Consider the following 14,700-nt stretch of genomic DNA (forward strand, 5'->3'; position numbering starts at 1 on the left):
AGAGATTGTGACACTGAACAGCAGCTCAGTGGGAGGAAGGCTGTCAGGAAGGCTGTCGGGAAGGAGGGGCCTCAGGGCGGGCCAGGGAGGCAGGTCACCGTCCCCTGGGGAGTGGAGGCAGAGTCCAGGAAGGTGCCCTTGCAGAGGACAAGGTTTTGTCTACGCAAGTACCCGTCTGTGGAGCATGGGGGTGTGTCAGGGTTCCTGCCTCGCATGCATCTGACCCGGGTTCCATCCTGGCATCACATGGTTTCCCTGAGCATTGCTGGGCTAGGCCTGGGGGTCCCCAAGCACTGACGGGTTAGTCTCTGGAGGCCCCCAGCACCCCGGGGTTAACCTGGGTGACCTCCAGCACAGAAGGACCAGGCAGCAGTGAACAGCTGTGCGCCCCCCCCCCAGGTAAACTCACAGCTGGTCCAAACCCGCAGCCTCCCCAGGCTCCAGCCCCGCCCACGAGGGGCTGTTTAGGCTTCTGAGTGGCCGCTCCTTTCCCTTCCAGTGGGAGGGCCTGGGATGCCACCCACCTAGAGATCTTTGTGACTTTAAGCTTTTAGATTGGAGAACACTCCCGCCCTTGCTCCCAGCTTCCTCCTGGCTCTGTGGGATCACTCCTGGCGCTGCTCCAGAGACTGTCAGCTGCAGGCTGGGTGAGGGCTTCACCCTCTGTGCTCTCTCTGGCCCTGCTGTGTGGTCTCGCCGTATCTTCCAAGAACCAAGTGGGGCATATTTCCAGACCCGGTTTGAAGGAGGCATCACTGGCATGTAAGGCGAAAACCGCCACCACGGTGATCAGGACTGCTGACTGCTGTGGTAGGACCCAGCCGAGCGCCAAGGAGGGAACGGGAGCCAGGCAGCACCCGAGCAAATGGCAGCCTGGGATTCAGACTGGAGGGCGGGTCCCTCCTGCTTACAGCTGGTGAGGTTCTCCCCACACCTAGGTAAGCTCCTTCACCTTCCTGAGCCTGCGGAAGAGCAGGAGTCAGGCCACCAGAACTCCGCGGACATCTCCCCAGAGCCCAGCAGGCCACAGCACCTGGGCACTGGCTGTTCCCAATTTGTCGGTGGGACGGGAGCTCTGCTGGAAGCACAGGCCACATGCAACACACACACACTGGCGGGCGCCACCCCCCTGGAGCACTGAGGGTGCGGAGTCTCCCGTCACACACGGCGCTGCGGGGAAGGCCTTTCCCAGAACCTAATCCTTCTCCACCTCCTGGGATGGAGAAGGCCTGGGTCGCAGGACTGACCCTCTGAGCACACTGGGCCGACCGGTCTGCTCCCAAGGAGCCACCGCTGGCTTTGGGGCAAGTCCTCGCCTTCTGCACGTGACGCTCGTGCCTCCAGGGACCTATGAAGCAACGCGGAGCTGCTTTCAGTGTCCGAGTCAGAGAGGACGCGCGTCCCGGCTCTCAGCTGGCCTGCGCCGGGCCGCCACCCGGCGTGAAAGACTCTCTGGCCCTGAGTTGCCCAGTTCCCCTGCAGAGTGCGGGACTCGGGGGTCACTCCTGGCGGTGCTGGGGGTGGCACCCGCGTGCAGGGCCAGCGCCCTATGGACCGCGACTCTAACCGGGTTGCAGTGTCCTGTCTCACCCGGGCCCCGGGGCACCGGCTGCAGCGGCCTCCGCAGTCCTCGGCGCCAGCAGCTCTCTTATCCCCGACAGGTGACTCGGGAGCTTGCACTGGCCCGGAGGCGACGCCTGGGGCCAAGTCCCGGCGCCCGCGGAAGCCCCGCCCGCTGCTCGGAGGCGGGCAGAGCCGGGCCCGGGCGCTTCGGGGTGGAGCGCAGGCCGCTCCGCCCCGCCCCCGATCGCCACGCCCCCTCCCGGCGGCGGCGCCCTATCCGAGGCCGCGCTCGGCCCCGAGTCCCCGCCCCCGAGTCACCTCTGGCCTATCAGGACCAGGCCTGCCCCTCGCGGCCCTGCCCCCGCGGCCCGGTCCAGCCGGCTCGCTCCGGCTCGCTCCGGTCCGGGTCCGCCCCCGCCCCGCCCCGCCGGCCGGCCGGGGTGTCCGAGCGGCGCGCCGCGACCCCCGCACCCTGCATCATGGCGCTGCGAGCGGCGTGGAGCGTGCGGGCCGCCGTCCGCTGCCTGCGCGCCGCGCGCGTCCCGGCCTGGGCCCCGCGGGCGGGCGCCGCGCGGAGCCTGGGCACGGGCGGGGCGCTGCGGGCCGGTGAGTGCGGCGGGCGGGCGGGCAGGCGGGCAGGGCAGGGCAGGGCAGGGCGGGCGGGCGGCCGCCGCGTGCTGACCTCGGGCTGCGGGCACGTGGGCCGGGCCGAGCCGACCGGGCCACCCGCCGCCGCGGGAAGCCGCCGTCCCCGCCCCGCGCGCCAACGCTCCCGGGCCTGGCGGGGAGCAGCGCCGCGGATCGCGGGCGCCGAGGGCTCGTCTCGGAGCCCGGCGCGGGCCGGGGGGCTCGGGCCGATTTGCTGCTCCTCAGCCCGCCACAAAAGGAGGCCCCCGACCCCCGCGCCCCCCGGCCGGCTGGTGCACCCCGCGGCGGTGCTGCTGACGCGGCGCCAGAGACATTTACCTCCGCGGGCATTGGGAAACTTTCCTTGGTTATTCAGTGTGATACGATTGCTGACTTTTTTGCACTTCCCCGGTTTTCTAGTTAAATATTGTTCGAAATATCAATACGGCCGGTCTGTTGGAGCTCGGAGGGTTTTTAACGTGGTCCCCGGGTGGCGACGGTGGTGGTAACTCGAGTTGGCTGGAGGGTTGGAAACTTTGTAACTGCTGAAGAGAGCCCGAGGTGGTACTTAATAGTGTTACTTGTTAGAAATGCATAGTATCAAATAGTTAAAACAATTTTTATGGATTGACTTTCTGTGATTTATAAAATTAATGATGGTATTATGGTATTAATGATGGTTTTTCCAACACTTTTTAAAAAAGGCAATCATATAACTTACATAGTATCTAACAAGTAAATTTTAAAAGGATAATGCAAACTTTATATGTGTTTTTATGAATTTTCTGAGGCTCCTAACCCTGATTTTTGGTACTCAGTAAGAATGTAATTATTTACTGACTGACCATGCACATTTTTACTTTTGGGCCAAGGGTTAAAGGAGAATTCTTGCAATCATTGTCTTTAGCCTAAACATCATGGCCTAATTCCTAGTTTTAAAAAACACACACTGGAGGCGAGAGTGATAGTACAGTGGGAAGGGCACTTGCCTTGCACGTGGCGGAGCTGGGTTCGATCCTTGCATCCCATATGGTCCCCTGAGCACTTGTAGGAGTGAGCCCTGGGTGCAGAGCCAGAAGTAAACCCTGAGCAAGGCCAGATGTGGCCCCCAAATTCAGACAATCAAAACACACATAGGAACTTCAAAGTCAAGTTACCTCTGCCCCCAGTCCTGTTTGGGCTGCCCCTCCCCCCCAAATGCCAACACTAGCTTGTTGGGCTGAGCGGGACCCAACTCCACACTAATGTTAAAGGGATCGTCTGGTTCTGAGTTGTAGAATGGGGGGTTTGACTATTGTAGCCAGTAAGTATGCTAGATTTTTGCTCAGAATCCCTTTTTTGCGGGGTGTTGGTGGCGGCGTTGGACCCCTGATGGTCCCGTGGGAGAAGGGAGGCTGTTGGCATTGCCCAGGGGTCCTTGTACCAGAATGGATCTTGGGTTCACCCAAGGCAGGTCTTGACCTCCTGCACTGTCTTTTCTGTCCCCCAGCACCCCTCCCCCAACCCCTGCAGCCCTTCCTCAGAGTCCCTTAGTTAATAAACTTCAGAACCGGTTCACAACACTAACTTGAGATTGTGGCCAAAGACTTTGTGGAGAACTTTGCAGTGGGAAAGAGCTAAACTGGACCTGGAGAAATAGTACAGCGGGTAAAGTGCTTTTTTTTTGCATTTGGTTGACCTGGGTTCGAATCCTGGCACCCCATAAGGTCCCCTGAGCTCAGCAAAGAGTCATCTCTGAGCGCGGAGCCAGGAGGAAGCCTTGAGCACAGCTGATGTGGCCCAAAATTTTAATAAAAGAAACAAGAGAAATGACCTGTGCTCCTGCTTGCTTTAGACTCAGTCCAGGCACCTGCAGTGCCGGAAGTGGGGGGTGTAGGGTGGGTGCCATCGGGAGGAGCTGGGGGGCTGCAAGAGCCCTCCCTGGACCACTTGGGTTTTGAAGTTCTGTGAAGCAAAGCAGGTGCCTTCAGTGTCGCCCACGAGGACCACGGAATTAAGAAAGCTTCGCCAGTGGGTGGGGGAAGAACACACGGTGATTCTCCTGGTTCACTTGTGTTCCGTGTGTCATGAATGCAGTTTCAGCTGCGGTCAGTGCAGCCGTCCCTGGGGAACAGTGAGCTGCAGGCAGAATGCTTGAAGTTACGAACCATCTTGCTCTTCACTCATGGTGCGTTATTTTGGAAAGGTTCTTCAGAACATGTATTTAAGAATAGTGTACGCTTTTTTTTTTTTTTTTTTTGCTTTTTGGGTCACACCCGGTGACGCACAGGGGTTACTCCTGGCTCTGGACTCAGGAACTACTCCTGGTAGTGCTCAGGGGACCATATGGGATGCTGGGGAATCGAACCCGGGTCGGCCGCGTGCAAATGCCTTACCCGCTGTGCTATCGCTCCAGCCCCGATAGCATATGCTTTTAAAAAATTTATTCTTTAGGGCCTGGGGTCAGCCTGTGGCCTTACACCTGCAAGTACCCTACCACTGAGCCACATCCCCAGCCCTTAAACACATGCTTTTCAGGGATTGATTAATCAGTTAATATTTTTGGTTTTTTTTTTTTTTTTTTTTGCTTTTTGGGTCACACCCAGCGATGCTCAGGGGTTACTCTTGGCTTTGCACTCAGGAATTACTCCTGGCGGTGCTTGGGGGACCATATGGGATGCCGGGGATCGAACCCAGGTCGGCCGTGTGCAAGGCAAACGCCCTACCGCTGTGCTATCGCTCCGGCCCCATATTTTTGGTTTGTTTTTGGACTTTCCTGGCAATGTTTGGGTTACTCCTGGCTCTGTGCTCAGAAATTACTCCTAACTGTGCCCAGGGAAACCATATGGGATGCTGGGTATCGAACCCGAGTCAGCCCATATGCAAGGCAAGCGCCCTACACACTATTTCTCTGGACCCTCAATCAGTTGACTTTTTTTTTTGCTTTTTGCTTTTTGGGTCACACCCAGCGATGCTCAGGGGTTACTCATGGCTCTGTGCTGAGGAATTACTCCTGGTGGAGCTTGGGGGCCCATACGAGGATGCTGGGGATTGAACCCTGGTTGGCCGTGTGCAAGGCAGACACCCTCCCCGCTGTACTATCGCTCCGTTCCCACGATCAGTTGACGTCTGTGGGCCGTCCCCTGCAGGGCTGTGTGCCGCAGGGCTGATCCGGCTGCTCAGATGAGCGCACAGGGCTGGGAGCAAGCATGCGGAGCAAGCATGCGTCAGCTGTCCTACTCCCTCTGGCCCTAGGCTGGGATCATTCATCATTTATCTTTTTTTTTTTTTTTTTTTTATCTTTTGGGCCACATCCAGTTGTGCCCGGGGCTCATTCCTGACTCTGCACTGGTGGATCACTGCGGTCAGGGTCCTGGGAGACTTACATGGTGCTAGGATTGGACCTGGGTCTGGTGCGTGCCAGGCAAACGCCCTCCGCACTGGACCACCTCTCGCCCTAGAGATGATTCTTTGGGGGGCAAGGGCAGGAGGCTGGGGGTAGTTCCCCTCCGTACTCCCAGCTCCGTGCCTGGGCCTCATGCTGGCAGTGAAGACACATATTTTTAAGGGCTGAATCATTCATGAGCTGCTTTTGCTTTGTTTTGTATTTGTGTGTGGGGGGGGGACACATACTCGATGATGTTCAGGCGTTACTCCTGGCTCTGCACTCAGGAATCATTCCTGGCAGTGCTCTGGGAGGACCATGGGATGCCGGGGATCAGACCTGGGTCAGCCGCATGTAAGGCAGGTGCCCTCCCTGCTGTGCTATCTTTCCATCCCTGCATGAGGTGGTTTGGGTGTCCCCAAGCCTCATGTCATTTCTCTTTAGAAGAACAGAGCCGTAATAAGTACACATTTGAAAGGTACTCTAAAATACTTTGTGCGCCTGATTGGGGGGAGGGGATAGTGACGGTTTCACCAGGCTTCACCAGGCGCTTGGAATCTGCCGCCCTGCCCTCCCCTCCTCTGAGCCTTCTCCCTGGGGGGCCTGAATATTTGTGTGTGTGCTTTAGACGGAAGGGATGGCAAGGCTGGGCCTGGGGGAGGCTGCCCTGCTGGGGAGAGGCGGGCTGAAGTGTTGGTCTTCCGTTGCAGTGCGAAAGTTCACAGACAAACACGAATGGATCACAACGGAAAATGGTATTGGAACAGTGGGAATCAGCAATTTTGCACAGGTACTGGAGTACCCTGGAGTATTGGAGACAGTCTGTTCTCATCTGGCGCGGGGGGGGGGGGCTTTCTGGCTTCCAAACACGGTTAATTTTGCCCCTCAGTATTTTCGAGCTCCCTAAAAGCCCGAGAACATCAATATGGGTCGATCAGATAACACAGTTCAGTGAAAACGGGATAGAGTATTTTTAAAATGCCGCCAAGTACTTAAAAGTGTAGGACACATACTTTACCCCGGAGAGATGCTTCTTCAGGCTGGAACGGGGAAGGAGAGAAGAAAAGTTCCAGCTCCAGGCGGAGCGTTTTCTGGAGATGATGGAGGCCCCTCGGGAGTCGAGGGGACGCCCAGGAGACTGAGCGGCTCCGTATTCGTAGCTCCCTGCTCCCGTGGCCCCCGTGGTGAGGTGCTGTGGAGAAGCCGGGCCGGTGCCGTGCTGGGTGTGTGGAGGTCCGGAGACATCTGGGAGCTCACAGATGGGGCACTGCGACATTTTCCTGCTCTCTGGCATCGCTGTCACTCACGCCCCGGGAATAAAGCACAAGCCGGTGGGGGGCAGGAGGGGCTGTAAGCCCACCCGAGGGTCTCCTCGTGCTGGCTGAGCACTGTGAGAACAGCACGGGGGGGTGTGCAGCAGACAGGCAGGGAAGGGCCTCAGGGACACGGGGTCTCAGGAGCTGTTGGTCAGTCGGGGGCTGTGTGGCTGTGACAGATGACAGAAGACTAGGAAAACTCCAAGGATGTGAGCTCGCGTGTAATATGTTCACGGTCTAGTGACGGGAGACGGTGTGGGGCGTCGTCTGCTCGGGAGGTTTAACCCGGTCTCTTGGGGTTTGTCTTTCCTAGGAAGCTCTGGGAGACGTCGTCTACTGTAGCCTGCCTGAGGTCGGGACGAAGCTCAACAAGCAAGGTCAGTGTTCTCTTTTTTTTTTTTAATTTATTTTATTTTAATTTTTTGGATTTTTTTTTAGTTTATTTTATTAAAGCACTGTGAATTGTAAAGCTATTCATAGTTGGTTTTTTGCCGTCTGTTCTTCTCCTCTTGACGGCTGGTCCTGCCTGCATTTTCCTGACGTGGTCTTTATTCTGAGCAATAATTTCTTTCACCCTGGAGCCATCAGAATGTTTCCTCCTCAAGTAACATGCTTACGATTAAATTTCTCAGAAATTCTTTTAAAATAGACGCTGGGCTGGCTCCTTAAAGATCATCTAGGATTTCTTTTCTTTTTTTTTTTTTTCTTTTGCTTTTTGGGTCACACCCAGCAATGTACAGGGATCACTCCTGGCTCTGCACTCAGGAATTACTCCTGGCGGTGCTCGGGGGACCATATGGGATTCTGGGACTCAAAACCGGGTCGGCCGCGTGCAAGGCAAATGCCCTCCCCGCTGTGCTATCGCTCCAGCCCCTAGGATTTCTTTGGGTACTTGTTTGTCACAGAAATGGCAGCTAAGGGCTGGAGCGATAGCACAGTGGGGAGGGCGTTTGCTTGCACAAGGCCAACCCGGGTTCTATTCCCAGCATCCCATATGGTCCCCGAGCGCCTCCAGGAGTAACCCCTGAGCATCGCCGGGTATGGCCCAATGACCCAAAAAGCAAAAAAAAAATTGGCTTTATGATGGGTAGTTGGGGGCTAGGTCCCACTTCTTTCTTTCTTTCTTTTTCTTTCTTTCTTTCTTTCTTTCTTTCTTTCTTTCTTTCTTTCTTTCTTTCTTTCTTTCTTTCTTTCTTTCTTTCTTTCTTTCTTTCTTTCTTTCTTTCTCTCTCTCTTTCTCTCTTTCTCTCTTTCTCTCTCTTTCTCTCTTTCTCTCTTTCTTTCTTTCTTTCTTTCTTTCTTTCTTTCTTTCTTTCTTTCTTTCTTTCTTTCTCTCTCTCTCTCTCTTTCTTTCTTTCTTTCTTTCTTTCTTTCTTTCTTTCTTTCTTTCTTTCTTTCTTTCTTTCTTTCTTTCTTTCTTTCTTTCTTTCTTTCTTTCTTTCTTTCTTTCTCTACAGAGTTACTGTTGATCCCTGCTGAGTGGCTATTCCATGCCCATGGTAGAGAGCCAGGAATCCGCCCCCGACTATCCAGGGTCCCCCCTAACGTTCTGTTGATGTCACAGGGCTGTACCTTCTGGGGACTGTCCGAGCCCTTGTGTCGTCTCTATATTCTGCAAATGAGTCGGGTGTCCTGGTCTCTTGCTCTCTGGTTCCCTTGGCTTGGCCGCCTCCTCCATGCCGCCCACCGTGCCGCGCCCTGCCATGTTTCCTGACTCCTCCAAGTTGAGCTGTGGGCCCTGTGGGCGGAGCCCTGAGTGTCAGGAGGGGACCGGTACCCAGCTAAGCGGCGTGCGATGCCTGTTTGGTGAATCCTCATGTTTCACCCAACATAGTGGCTTCCTGCTAAGCTGCCTCGTTTTTTCTGAACAGCTGCCCAGGGATCGCTACGGTGTGACAGTATTTTTTCCGTCTCTATTGGGGAGGAACATCCCAGCCAGAGGTCTCAGCATTTTAATTGGTATTTCATTGCAACCTAGGTAGCATGGCCACCTCAGCTAGGTGAGGGGTAATTGAAATAAAGGAGAATGATGAGTAATTTTTTTTTTTGGACTTTTTGGGTCACACCTGATGATGCACAGGGGTTACTCCTGGCTCAGTGCTCAGGAATCACTCCTGGTGGTGCTCAGGGGACATGTGGGATGGTGGGGATAGAACCCAGGTTGGCTGAGTGCAAGGCAAACGCCCTCCCCACTGGACTATCGCTCCGGCCCTCATTCTTTTGTTCATCTGCTGATGCACAGGTTACCCTGGCTCTGCGCTCAGAAATCACCCCTGCTGGTTCAGGGGGACCATATGGGGGGCTGGGGATGGACCTGGGTCACCACGTGCAAGCTCAGGAGGCCAGTTGCATGTGCGAGCAGCCGGGGGTCAATCCCTGGCACCCCCGGGCACCCGGTACACCCAACCCTGCCCCCACCAAAAAATAAAAAATCTGTGTGTGGATTCTTTGGGGGAGGATTACTGCTTGTTTAGGTTGTGGCGCCATCCAGCGCTCGGCCGTATTCGCCTGTGCGTTAGCTCACTCCGTGCCCAGCAAGTCTGTTTCGCTGGAAGCAGTGAAGACTGCCAGGAAGGGACATGCACTCGGCCGGCAGAACTGAGTTTAAATCCTGGCCTCCCCATGTGCCCACTGAGTGGTTGGGGTGGGGGGAGGTGGCAAAGTAATTCGTTTATGTCGTATTGGTGAGTTCTGCTGGCAGCACCTCCTAAGACAGAGAGAGGAAGTCAGCATAGTGCCTGGTTTCTGAGGTGGGTCTTAGACCCGTGCAGCCCGTCGTGCCACTGGCACCTGGCAGCCCTCCAGAATTCAAGGGCCTCCTTTTAAATTGTTGATAGTGGTTGTATCTCTATCAACCCAAGTGTTCCCTCATTTATCTTGCTTGAGCATTGTCTGCTTCTTGGCTCTTAGTATTTCTGATTCAAGATTCTATACTATAGCTCTTCCTATCCCTTTTTTTTTTTTTTTTTTGGTTTTTGGGTCACACCTGGCGATGCTCAGGGGTTACTCCTGGCTTTGCACTCAGGAATTACTCCTGGCAGTGCTCAGGGGACCATATGGGATGCTGGGATTAGAACCCGGGTCGGCCGCGTGCAAGGCAAATGCCCTCCCCGCTGTGCTATCACTCCGGCCCCCTACCCTCTTTGAAGAGCTTCCCAGAAACCTTGGCTGATGTCACAGAAAGACGTTGTATGAAGCTGGAGATAATGCAGCAGGTAGGGCGCTGGCCTTGCCCGGGCCCCCCCTTGGTTCCTTCTCCTGAGTCCCTGAGCACTGCCTGGGGTCATTCCTGAGTGCAGAGACAGGAGTAGGTCCTGCGTGCCACCTGGTGAAGCCCCAAGCCCATAAGTACAGATATGAAGATATATAAATAAATGAAGACGTCTGTTAAGCTTCATCCTTCATCCTTCTTGGGGAGAAGGGAAGCGGTCAAGCAAGGCTCAGGGTTTGTTCCCGTGTGCTCGCTGTCTGGGCGGGTCTGGCCATTCAACGCTCGGACCCAGTGACGTGGGCTGGTGACGCCGGCAGCCCCGGGAGGACATACAGGGACAGGTGTCAGCTCGCTGCTCTCCGGCTTCCCGTCTCCTGGTGCTGGCAGTCCTGCTGTTGGATGCCATCTCCCGGAGAACATGGCTCCGTTCCGTTGGTCTTCAGGACATGGCGTGCCCCTTACGCACGAGTTCTTAGGGGCATTCAGAGACCTGAGCAAAGCTTAACCCAGGAGTTGGGGGCTCCCTCTCAGGCCTTCCTGGATTTTCCATCACATTTCACAGTGGCTGACGCAATCCCAAATTATTATTTTCCTGAATATATTTTACTGGGTCACAGTGAGTTACACCGTCACAAAGCTGTTCGTGATTGGGCTTCAGTTGTGTAATGTTCTGACACCAGCCCCTCCACCAATTCCATTTCCTGCCATCAGTGGCCCCAGTTTCACTCCGCCCCAAGACTGAGGTTTTCCTTCAGGCTGCATATTGCGTGTAGACACCCGTCACTGGCAGCGCCATTAACCCACCTCACTGTCGGGGATGGAGTGGTGGCAGGGTAAGGCAGACCTCGGTTTGCCCTCGGCACATCCAGTTCCCCAGCCCTGCCAGGAGCAAGCCCTGAGCACTGCCAGGCTGCCTCTCCCCAACTTCCCCGAACAAACAAAAAACCTTTAAAAAATATGTTCCCTTCAGGTACTATTATTATAGTTCTATCCCACAATTTTGTTGTTGGGAGGGGACCACACTTGGCTGTGCTCAGGGCTCACTCCTGGCAGTGCTCAGGGCTCACTCCTGGCAGTGCTCAGGGCTCACTCCTGGCAGTGCTCAGGGCTTACTCCTGGCTGTGCTCAGGGCTCCTGGCGGTGCCCAGGGCGTCATACGTGGTGGTGTGGCTCTTCCGTGTGCACGCACGTGCCCTCCCCGCTTCACTGCCCTCCGACTTCAGGCGCGCCTCCTTGGAGGGTCTGCTCGGTGTAGCAGGTGCGGCACTTGGGACGTTTCTGCTGACTGCGCCTTTTCATCGTGGCTCCTTGCTAAGATGACAACTTCTGGTCTCCATCATCAACTTAAGTCACAACTCTGGCTTCCTCCTTCTGTGATAGGTGAATGGGACAGTATTGGATGACATAAATGAAGGTCTCACCCATTTTCCGTCTCTCAGGTTCAGGATTGAGACCTTAGGTATTGCTGCACAAGAGCCTTCATATAATTTCAGAGTTATTAATCAGTATACCAGAAGGTCAGTCTGGTATAAGATCACTGTCACTGTCGTCCCATTGCTCATTGATTTGCTTGAGCAGGCACCAGTAATGTCTCCGTTGTGAGACTTGTTACTGTTTTTGGCATATCGAATACACCATAGGTAGCTTGCCTGGCTCTGCTGTGCGGGTGGGATACTCTTGGTAGCTTGCTAGGTGGAGGAATTGAACCCAGGTCAGCCGAGTGCAAGGCAAACGCCCTACTTGCTGTGCAATCACTTCAGCCCTGGTATAAGGTACTTCTCCATTATTGGAATCTCCTAAATGTTCTTTTTGTTTTGGGGTCACACCCAGCAATGCACAGGGGTTACTCCTGGTTCTGCGCTCAGGAATCGCTCCTGGCGGTGCTCAGGGTACTGTATGGGCTGCTGAGGATGGACCCCTGGGTTGGTCACATGCAAGAAGAATGCCCTTCCCGCTCTGCCATTGCTCCAGCCCCTGGAATCACTTAAATCTCTCATATTGTTTTCCCCCCACTGAGCCACTTAACTTAAAGTTAAGTTTTAGATACTACGAGCCTGTTGGTATTAGATACTACGAGCCTGTTGGTATTCAGATGCATCACCATAAGTTTATTTCCCAAGAAGTCAGAGCTACTTTATTGAAACTTTTTTCTGATAGTGAGGAGCTTGGTAAAACCTCTGGCTTTATTTTGTGGTGCTAGGAATTGAACCGAGGAGCACACACATGGCAGGTGAATGCTGGGAGCCGCCTCCTGCTCTGGTGGTCTTAATTAAACACAGTTTTCATGGGCTTGTAGAGGTGAGCCCTGCTGTGCTAAGTTGGTATTCTCAGGTACTAACTTTTGCCATTTATTGTCTTATTTTTCCCACGTCAGATGAGTTTGGTGCTTTGGAAAGCGTGAAAGCTGCTAGTGAACTCTACTCGCCTTTATCAGGAGAAGTAACTGAAATCAATGAAGCTCTTGCGGAAAATCCTGGACTTGTCAATAAGTCTTGTTATGAAGATGGTAAGTTGTTGCTAAGAGATTTTTCGAAGGATCATTGCTGCAGTTAATTTTTAGAGTTCAAAGCAAACCTTTGCTGATTGTATTGTTTCGGAGGAGAGGGAGGACCACATGGGGGTGGGGGGCGGTAGTTGGGGCCATGTGGCGCCAGGAATGGAACTTGGGCCTTCTGTGTGCAAAGCATGTGCTTAGCCTGTTGAGCGCTCTCTGGCCCTCACAATTATGTATCTTTAGTATTATTTTTGTTCTTCTTAGTTCTTGGACCACACCTGGCAGTGCCGACTTACTCCTGGCTTTGCACTCAGGGATCACCCCTGGTGGTGATTGGGGGACCACAGGGGACGTGGGGATCCAACCTGGGTCAGCTTTGTGCAAAGCACGCACCCTTCGTGCTGTAGTCTCTCTCCAGCCCCGTTATGTGTCTTTTTATGCTTCTTGATGTTAGAGATACAAAGCTTGTAACAATCATGTGAGGGTAGTGGTGATGAATTAATACATACTGCATTTTGTTTTTTCACATTTCCATTTTATAATAACCCAGTGAGATAGGCTAGCAAGCAGTTATCTCTACTGTGTAGATGTGTTGCGGTCTTAACAGAGTTACCTGTTAAAGTCAGACAGCTAGAAGTGCAAAATTAGGATTTGGTTATAGTTGGAGAGTTCTTTGCTTTTGCTTTATTTTTTGGTTTTTGCGCCACACCTGGCCTTCCTCAGGGCTACTCCCAGCTCAGTGTTTGGGGGCCCCATGGAGCATCTCTGCCCCTCGAGAGTTCTGTAGTTTCTGGGCCAGCCTTACCTGGTGTTACGTGGGTTCCATGTGGTGCCAGCGACCAAACCCAAGCTCCTGCATGAATAGAATGTGCATTGGTCCTTTGAGCTATTTCTCTGGGCCACTTCTAGCTTTTCATTTGTTAAAGGGGGCAGGAGATTTAGTGGGATCTTGCATGTGGTCAGCTCAGTACCACATGGGGATCCCCTGAGGACCACACAAGTGTGGCCCAGAAATAAAAACAATCTGTTCTGACTATAATTCTTTTAAATTCTGTTACAAAAGAATGTTGATTTTTTTTTACAAAGGTAAAATTTAAAATTCCATGATTGCTTCATACAAAGAACACGAATTTCTTGGGTTTGTTTTTGGAGTTCACCCAGAGATGGTAATTCCTGCCCATATGGGATCTGAGGATCAAATCCAGGTTGGCCATGTGCAAGGCAAGTGCCTTACCCACTTTACTCTCGCCCAACACTAAATTATTTTTGAGGCACTGAGAACTTAATTTTGATTTTGAATGTTCTTGATTTTTACTTTTGTTGTTGCTGGGGGTGCACACTTGGCAGTGCTCAGGGATCACTACTGGTGGGGACTTGGGGACCATGTACAGTACCAGGAACCGAAACCCTCGTTGGCCGTTTCCAAGGCAGGTGCCCTGCTGTACTGTCACTCCAGCCTCTTGGCTTTTACTCTTAAAGATAATCTACAGTATAAAATACGTTTTTGGTTGCAGGTTGGCTGATCAAGATGACACTGAGTAACCCTTCAGAACTAGATGAACTGATGAGTGAAGAAGCATATGAGAAATACATAAAATCTATTGAGGAGTGAAAATGAAATCCCTTAATAAACCAGTATGAAAACACATAATCTAGCATAGTTGTCTTAAATTACTGGTGGATAGAAGATTTAATACAACAGCAGTGGAAAAACTACTTGCAACAATGCAACTGGAAAGGAAATGCCCCTTAGCTTCCTGATGATTGCAAATGAACACTATACGCATCTTTTTCCACAACACCAATGTAATTTGCCTTCATCCACTCTTGGATTTAGATCAAAATACTTAATCTGGCAGTGTAGAAAAATTGTAGGTGGGCAGTGTTAGATGGACCTAATCTTGCAATATTTTGTTTTTGCTGGTGCTATTTTTATACAATGAAGCAACAGCCTTGCAGGAAAATAAGAACACTTTAATAATAAAACGTTCAACTTCATTAATGATGTTTTTTGGTTTTTCTGTTATTTAGTGATTCTGGTCACTCTTTCCAAGTTGTAATTTAGCGTGCTGGGGTTGGCGAAGGAAAGGAGAAAAAATGAGGTGAGAGTGTCTAATCAGCATGT

At 53.0% G+C, this 14,700-nt stretch overlaps 1 protein-coding gene across 1 annotated transcript; it reads left to right on the plus strand.

Annotated features, from left to right (window-relative positions):
- The first annotated feature begins 1,922 nt into the window (after window positions 1-1,922).
- Window positions 1,923-14,573, plus strand: GCSH (glycine cleavage system protein H). The gene is made up of 5 exons (XM_055145789.1): window positions 1,923-2,169; window positions 6,265-6,344; window positions 7,184-7,247; window positions 12,456-12,587; window positions 14,090-14,573. The coding sequence occupies exons 1-5, from the start codon at window positions 2,043-2,045 to the stop codon at window positions 14,185-14,187; spliced, it is 501 nt and encodes a 166-aa protein (XP_055001764.1). The 5' UTR covers window positions 1,923-2,042; the 3' UTR covers window positions 14,188-14,573.
- Window positions 14,574-14,700: the final 127 nt, after the last annotated feature.

This window comes from Sorex araneus, chromosome 8 (genome assembly GCF_027595985.1).
Source record: "Sorex araneus isolate mSorAra2 chromosome 8, mSorAra2.pri, whole genome shotgun sequence".
Taxonomy (NCBI): domain Eukaryota; kingdom Metazoa; phylum Chordata; class Mammalia; order Eulipotyphla; family Soricidae; genus Sorex; species Sorex araneus.